Source organism: Eucalyptus grandis, chromosome 3 (genome assembly GCF_016545825.1).
Source record: "Eucalyptus grandis isolate ANBG69807.140 chromosome 3, ASM1654582v1, whole genome shotgun sequence".
Taxonomy (NCBI): domain Eukaryota; kingdom Viridiplantae; phylum Streptophyta; class Magnoliopsida; order Myrtales; family Myrtaceae; genus Eucalyptus; species Eucalyptus grandis.
The window spans coordinates 10,549,275-10,557,282 of record NC_052614.1 but is presented as its reverse complement, the minus strand read 5'-3'; the positions used below and the strand labels follow the sequence as shown (position 1 = coordinate 10,557,282).

Here is an 8,008-nt window from a genome sequence, read left to right as displayed (position 1 = left end):
CAATGTCCTCTTTATACTTTGGAAAGACGCACAACATTGTCTCAATATTTACTTAATTGTTCTAAAATATTTGCAAAATGCAAATTAGCATCTTCAGCTCTTTTTTATTTTTTGGGAGCTGGTTATGGCCTTCTAACTCATGAGATGCGAAATCACAAAGTGGAAAGTTCGGATCAGACAGAGGACGTGAAAATTAATCCAGTCAAATGCGTAACAAATCTGAGAACTGCAAGATTAGGTGACAACACTGAAGAGGACTTCCAAACAGCACTAATTCGATTTCAGATTGGGTTACAGGTGTTATTGTATAAGAACTTGCTTTTGAAGCAAGAAAACAGAAAAAAAAAAAAAAAAAATTGCCGCCCAATCCTAGAATCGGGCAATTGATGCATACATGGTGTGTGAAGAACAACAACAATTGGAGTTACAAATGACACGGGTTTGGCTCCCCCGACAAAAAATTGGACACGGTGCGGTATTTATACGTCTTACCCTTTATTTTTCTTCACTTGTATTAAAGAATGATCACTAATTTTGACGAGGACAAAAAGAAATATTTTCTACGTATATGTGTGTCAAGTTCTTCTTTGTTCCATGTACTTGTGTATCCTCTCAAGTGCAACTTCTAGTGTGTGCTCACTCATGTTGGCAAAGCACACCCTAAACCAACCTGGCTCTGAGCAGTGGCATGATGAACCTGGAGATATGTTAAGCTTCAGTTCATGAACCATGGTCCTCCAGAGATCCAATTCACCTTCTTTTGTGGGTTTCTCGAGAAGAGGGCTCAAGTTCATCCAGCAAAACAGCCCGGCGTTGCCCTTTAGGCACTCGATCCCGGCACTCCTCAGGCCCTCGATGATCCTCTCATACCGCTTCCTCAGCCTGGTGCGGTTGACCTCAATGTAGTTCTTTGTGAACTTCTTGTCAGACAGCATGCAGGCAAGAAGGTGTTGCGTTTGAGAAGAGATCAGTGTGAAGCTGGACATCCGTCTCGCTGTGGTCACAACCTCGTCATTGTATGAGTAAATTGTGCCAACTCGAAAACCCGGGAGGCCAAGGTCCTTGGAAAGACTGTAAACAATGTGGACCCGCTCGGAGCCCTTGTACTCACGTGCCTCGAGGACCTCAGCGACGCTCACGAACTCAGAGGACGAGAAGACAGATCCCGAGTAGATTTCATCGGAGACAAGGTGGATGTTCTTCCTCGTTATGAAGTCGAGGATGTCCTCCAGGACTGACCGGCTGATGGTCACGCCCAACGGGTTTGAAGGGTTGGTGATCAAGACTCCACTCACTCTGATGTTCATTGATTCTGCAAGCTCGTAGGCTGCTTCGAGAGCTGGAGTTGTGATCTGGAAATTGTTCGAACTATCACAGTTTATGGGCACGATATTCACACCGGTTCTCCACCTTAAGTCTCTGTCAAATCTGGAAAAAGAATTCCCAAATTAAGGGGCCTGGTTAGCTTAAGGTTGGAGTGCATATTGATGTAAGCCATTGACTTAAGCCACTTTGGCATTAGAATATTAGTGAGTCGGGAGAAGCCAATTTTTACCCAGGATAATAAGGAGTGGGGACCAGCCAAGCACTGCCGCGGTCGGCCAAAACGAAGGTCAATAGCTCATTAGCAGCAGTCGCTCCGGCGGTTAAGACTACTCGTCTAGGGTCGAATTTTGCCCTCCCGCCTCGGATTTCCTCCATGAAACTTGCCATCGCCTGCAGAATTATTTAGCTGTTTAATTCCTATTCTCACAGCTTAGCCACCTTGCTTTTCGCTGTTCCTAGGACTCGAGAGATTTTCAGTATGTACCTCTCGGAAAGTGGGAAGGCCATGGTAATCCTGAAACAAGGCATTCTCTCTGAACCCAGTAGCTCCTCTGCCCCCAAAAGATGCCTCTGGATGCGTCTCCAAGTACTCTTCAAGCAAGTCAAATGAGACCTGTATGAAAGAATCATTAGCCGTATGAATTACATGTGAATTATACTACCATATCAGACAATTCAAAGTTCAAAAACCATGGATGGTCTCTTTGGTGCTGATGCATACTCACTTGGTTCTCAGCTAATCCCATTTGGATGACCCCAGAAGGATTGCTCGCCTCGTTGTAAGGGTTTTCATCGTACGCTTTCCACCCGGCGAAGTACGGCGAGTTCTCGCCGTGTGTCTCGGAAACTGCGATGCTTGACAGCTGGACGGAGGGAGCAGCCTCAATCTCTTTTGCCATTCGTGATAAGCTATTCAGATAATGATGCGAGTTTACAAGTTGATGTGATCCTCTTTGGTGTGTCTTGAGAATAGGATGCAACTGTGTGTGAGAGAGATTGGAGAGGAAGAAAAGAGCACTGTTTTTGGAATGAAGAGGAACTACTAAGTACCTCCCTTTATATAGGGAGGGAAGGGGTTTGACCAAAGGAAAAGAGGATATTCTATCATTTTGCCTCACAGAAATTGGACGGAAGGAAAGAGAACAGGGAAAAGAAATATTAATGATTGATTCTCTGGGCAAGCGTGATCAAAGCTCGTATGGTTTCAATCTCAAGTGACAACTGTTTGGCTCCTGTCATCTTTTTTCAAGAATTTTCTTTTTAATTATTATTTCTCTCTCAAAATCACCCAGAGATCCAATTTCGAGAACCAGTTTTTTTTTTTTTTTTTTGGAAACCAGTTAGGTGGTTGATAAGGGTGTGGTGTTTAAAACACAAATATTTTATAACTACAGGGAAATTACATAATGAATTTTTCTAAAAAGACACAGACTCAGCCTTTCTCTCCTCCCTTCCCCTTTGCCTCGTCCACTAGTGGCGGACCGAGCTGGGGAGAGGGAGCCGCCTTCTCGTATGATTGGTGCTGGGTGTAATTTTATACATATTATAGTTCTATAATATTCATATTAAAATTTTATAGCTCATCCCTCTTGAGAAAGTACTGCAATTTTTTTTTTTTTTTTTTTTTTTTGCCTTAAAAGGCTGTTGATTACTCTTTGGGCAGTTCCCTCTTCCCATCTTTAATTTGTGAAACCATTGCTTGAAAAAATAAAAGAAGAAAAAGTTAAAATTCCTCAAAAGCCCAAACCGTGCATGAAGGTGTAACATTCTAAATGCCTAATATAAGTGTATCAATATTTTTAAAGAGTGGTTGTGTTCTGATAGATTGAGAAAGATGCCGGTAATTGCACAAATCATCAAGATTCTCATTCTAACAATGTGGAGACAAACTAAAAGCTCTAGAAAGATATCACTACCCCACTTCCATGCACATTAATTGTTGGGATCGAGCAACAGAAGTCCAATATCTTCATGTCAGGAGATCACCAAAAGGGAGCCTTAATCTAAGCTTGTCAATATATCCAATTGGATCCACCTTCACTCAAAAGCTTAAGCCAATGAGTTATGAACCAACTATGATATATTAATTACTTTAAACCACATCAATTCTCTGATGTGGGATTTTTCTAATACAATTCACTTACGCGTGCATCTAACATTAATTACCTCTTGGTTCTTTAACAAGATTTGTGGCATTTTAGGGTTTTATGTGTGGTTGATATTATCAAGAACATTAGAAAATATTTGGGTTTTCTTGGGTATGCATTGTTTTAATGATGCGATGTTAAGATAGAAAAGATATATCTTTGATCTTGAATACCCTACTAGACCAAAAAAAAAAAAAAAAATCCTCAATATCCTACAGACCTCATTTACATTACACATGTCCATAAATAGGTTAATGTGCAGAAAATGATGAAAATGGTTTTGTTGCATTATGAACACAAAGGCTTACTGTCAGAATATTTGTCTCAGATTGAGTAGTTAGCGTGGATTCGATTTGCTGACCGACGGCAATAAACAACATGATTTCAGAGCAAAAAAGGGTGAAGCTTGAATTAGAAAATTGAAGGACAAAAGGAGATAAGAAATTAGATGCTTGTTCAAATCATGGACGTGCTGCTCAAGATCAAGAAAAGTTCCCTGTGCCAGAATTTCAACAGAAAGATTTGTGATGAATAGATTGCATTATTTAATGAGAAGGAAGAAAACGATCACATGGCCTTGGGTCGAGTCTACATGGTGCACAGTAGTGAGGACTAAACCAGAAAATAAAAATAAAAAAGAACAAAAAGAGAGAGAGACTAAGTAGCACCAACACCGATGCATAACATGCAACACGTCATTTTTAAAAAATTAGAGAATTTCGACACGTTGAGACATGTTGTATATTAAATGTATATTTTTATATACATAATAAATTATCATTTTTATGATTATTTCAATCAAATTAATTTGATTCAAATTCACAAATAAATAAATAATAAAAAAGCTCACAATGAATTTACATTAAAAACATTAATTTACCATTTATTAATATCATTCATTGTTTCGATTTAAAAAATTCAACTTCATTTCAATAATCTATAAAACTTAGAGGAAAAAAAACAAGCAATTCACATTCTGAACTCATGTGTCAGATGTGTTGAAAGAAAAGAGAAAAAAAAAACTTAATAGGTGAATTATGTACCATCAAAAGTGAGAGTTAGAATAAAAGAGAATATTAGTTTTTTTTTCTCTATTTATTATATACACACACATTTGACCTCTTATTTATTGAAAAAATTTTAAATTGACATCGTGAGCTAGAATTACGTGTTGGAAACTTGCATTTTAGAATTCCAACTCGACATTGAAGAGTGTCGAGAAAGTTGACTAGGTGTCGGATTTTTCAACACGTGTTAACTAAATGTTGGAGAATGTCCGAAAATATCGAACATGTGTCAAATTGTCTAAAATGACACGAAAGTTTCTGAAGAATGTTGGTACTTGAAAGACAAATCGGGATATTATAGGGCCTATTATTAGGAAAGTTTTGTAATAATATGACTAGGAAGGACGAGAGATAAAAAATTTACGTGAAACCTTATAAATTACAGTTTGTATCTACTAAAAATTGCATCGAGCATCACCGGAGCGGCAGCTTTGCATCATTGGATACGTAATTGTACGCGAGCAGCAGCCTCCGTCATTGGATACGTAATAAGCGCATGTTTCTCTATATTAACTTCAATTACATAACATCACTTAAACAAAAGTTGTTCCTCGGAAGAGAACCGACTGACGAGGTAACGGTCTGCAACCAACAAAGGCTGAATTTACCTCCCTTTTTTGAAAAGATTATGTTCTGTTCGTAGATAAACTATGTTGGTGCGGTTAAAAAGTACAATTTTCTAATGGGGGTTGTTCTCCGATTGACAACAATGGACCACACATCTCTCTGGCTGGTCATTGAATTGGCTATCAAGAATATTAATAAAATATTAAACTCATGTCCCTCGAGCACCAGGGTTAACCTTAATAATCACAAATTTTCTATTACCAGCAAGAAGACTAGGAAGGGTCTCCATCATGGTCAAAGGGGGTGATCACTTTAAGAAAGCAAAAGCAAAAGCAAAAGCAAAAGCAAAATTTTCTACTAAATCATCTGATCAAAACAAGAAAAAACAAGATCAAGCCGTTATTAATTGCTCGGACCAGCCTCGAAACTACCCCATTTTGTTTGTTCGGGTTTGTCGGAATTGTGGGAACCGGGTAGATTATCTGCCAAACCGGAGGATTATCGACTTATAACCTTGAGCATTAGACAAGCGTGTGCTTGCACAAATTGGGTTATGTGATTAGGTGCCCACGGCAATCAGTACCTTAATCACTTGGAGAAAAAAGAATTAGCTAGATTCTTAATTTTCTTCTAAGTGGAATGGTGCCAACTGCTTAAAATGTAGCATGCGAAGGAAGTACCCTAGAAACTGGTGAGGAACTCAAAATCCCCATTAATTTATCTTTCCCAGCCTGCAATAAAACAAGAGTACAACTGGAGCTGGCCTTTTCAGTATCCCTTTCGAGTTAGACATTAGACCTAGTTTAAGAAATCGGTTTGTACTACGATGGTCGGAAAAATTTCGTAAGGGTTTTCAGACAGCTCACTGTGTCAACGTCTGCTCTAGCGGAAGGGCCATCCTTGTCACTCGCCTGCTCAGCATTCGCACTACAGAATCTGCTTCCGATTTGTTCCTGTGTCGTCTCACTCGGCCGTCTTAGCTTGCATTCTTTGCCTAATTTACGGGTGATTCGAATGAAGCGGTCAAAGACTGATTTTCGTTTTTTTTTTTTTTTTTTTGGTGCTCATCTGGTGGCTTTTGCATCACGCAAATAGAGACTGTTCTTCAATTAATAACATTAATTCGTACGATCATATTAACAAAAAAAAAAAAAAAAAAAGAGGACATGAACATGCGTAGAAAGAGCCATTGCGTGTAGGCCATGTAATCAAGCATTCCACAATTTTGTGATATTACTGAGATGAAGGCGTCAAAATAGGCTAATTAGTGTGGCCCCTCACTGGTCAGGAATTTTCTAGGAAGATTTATGACCAATTGAAAAATTGCCACGTTGCAATCTTTAGAATAATCATCCGATCACGCCCTAGAGGGCTAGAAAATATTAAAGATAACTTTAAGAATGGTGTATGGATTCTGCACTTGGAGTAGGTCAGATATGAATCAACATAATCTAACTCTGACTTCACGTTATGGTATCTCATCTTACCTCAGAAGATACATGGCAGGACTCTATTCTTTACATTGAAGAACACCAATGATTCATTTTTCACGTAAATAATGAAGTATTCCATTATTATGTTCCTATATTTTAAATTGTAATATTTTTCTCAATTTCTCTTTGAATTTATTCCTTTCTAGGATTGGAATCTTTTTTCATTACTATCGACGGCACTGACCTAAAATGATATATTATTATTATTATTTTGTAGACTTGCCACGAAAACCCCAAAATCTCTCCCTGATCGTCGCGCCTCGCAGTTATTTTGCTCTCTTCTCGTTACCTCAAACTTGTCGTCCCAGCCCCTTCGTTGCCGCCCATCATAAGCTTCTCTCCCTCCCTCCCTCTGTGATACAGCCTCACACCTCAAACAATAAAAATAGGTTGCAATCTCAATGGGATTATTAACTCCCATATTGTTAGAATCTGCTATCTCAAGGAAGATGTCAATTTTATCAAAAGGTATAGCCGATTCATTCAATTTAGTTGTATGCGTGTGCTCGCGCGCGAGTAGACAGGGAGATTGCCGACATAGGCTAGTGGTGTAATGCGGCCAAGACAGGCTAAAGAGGTTGGCAGAGATGACAAATGACAATGGTGGGGGAGGCGGTGGGAAGATTAAATCTAGAAGATGCAATTTTTATTATGTCCATCCTTTATTTTTCTCGTAATTCAGGCGTATGAGCACGCGCATACAAAATCATAAGGTTAACTACCTAGAGGCTCACGGGACAACTTACTAGTCTCATGAACTAAATAATTTGGACATTTAGCCTATGTAGATGATTATGACTCAGAGCAATTTGCACCCAGTTGATAGAAATCCTTTCAAGAGAGTGAATAAAAGATGTTAATGTTTTGACCTTCCTAATCCATCTTTTTAATCTTACCACTCCCGATATAAGCTAGTGAAAAAGTAAATTCAGTAAAGTGAATAATCACTCTATCTATTGTTCTTTTGTATTCTCTTTTTCTTTTTGCATTTTTCTTTGTGTATTTTTCATTTATTTGATAATCTATGGACAAGAGCGAAGAGTCCTGATCAACTCCCTAGCGGTGCATAAAATACAAATATGTGATTCACACTCGGTTGCTAAGATATGAATTTGTTGCTTCTAGTTGCCGATTTAGAAATTCTATGATGGCTCAACTAACTATGCCAACTTAGAGTTTAGATTTTCCTTCTCATACTATTAAGACATGATACTATTGTCATATGAGTCTCGTATCAATGTGATGTCATCACCTAATAATTTTTGCCAACAGGCAACGGGACGCGGACGAAAGATTTGAACAAACCCTTGGCTAAGATGCGAATAAAAATTCTGGACATCAAACTGCATTCAAAAACTTTAATTACGCATCAGATCTTCCATTTTCTATCCTCCAAGTTTAAATAAAT

The 8,008-nt window shown here is 38.5% G+C and overlaps 1 protein-coding gene across 1 annotated transcript; it reads right to left on the bottom strand.

Moving 5' to 3' along the window:
• Positions 1 to 383: 383 nt before the first annotated feature.
• On the bottom strand, positions 384 to 2,625 carry LOC120292218 (1-aminocyclopropane-1-carboxylate synthase 7-like). Its single transcript, XM_039310428.1, has 4 exons — positions 2,052 to 2,625; positions 1,811 to 1,939; positions 1,556 to 1,716; positions 384 to 1,428 (listed from the first exon to the last, which is right to left on the bottom strand). The coding sequence occupies exons 1-4, from the start codon at positions 2,223 to 2,225 to the stop codon at positions 576 to 578; spliced, it is 1,317 nt and encodes a 438-aa protein (XP_039166362.1). The 5' UTR covers positions 2,226 to 2,625; the 3' UTR covers positions 384 to 575.
• Between the last annotated feature and the right edge of the window lie 5,383 nt (positions 2,626 to 8,008).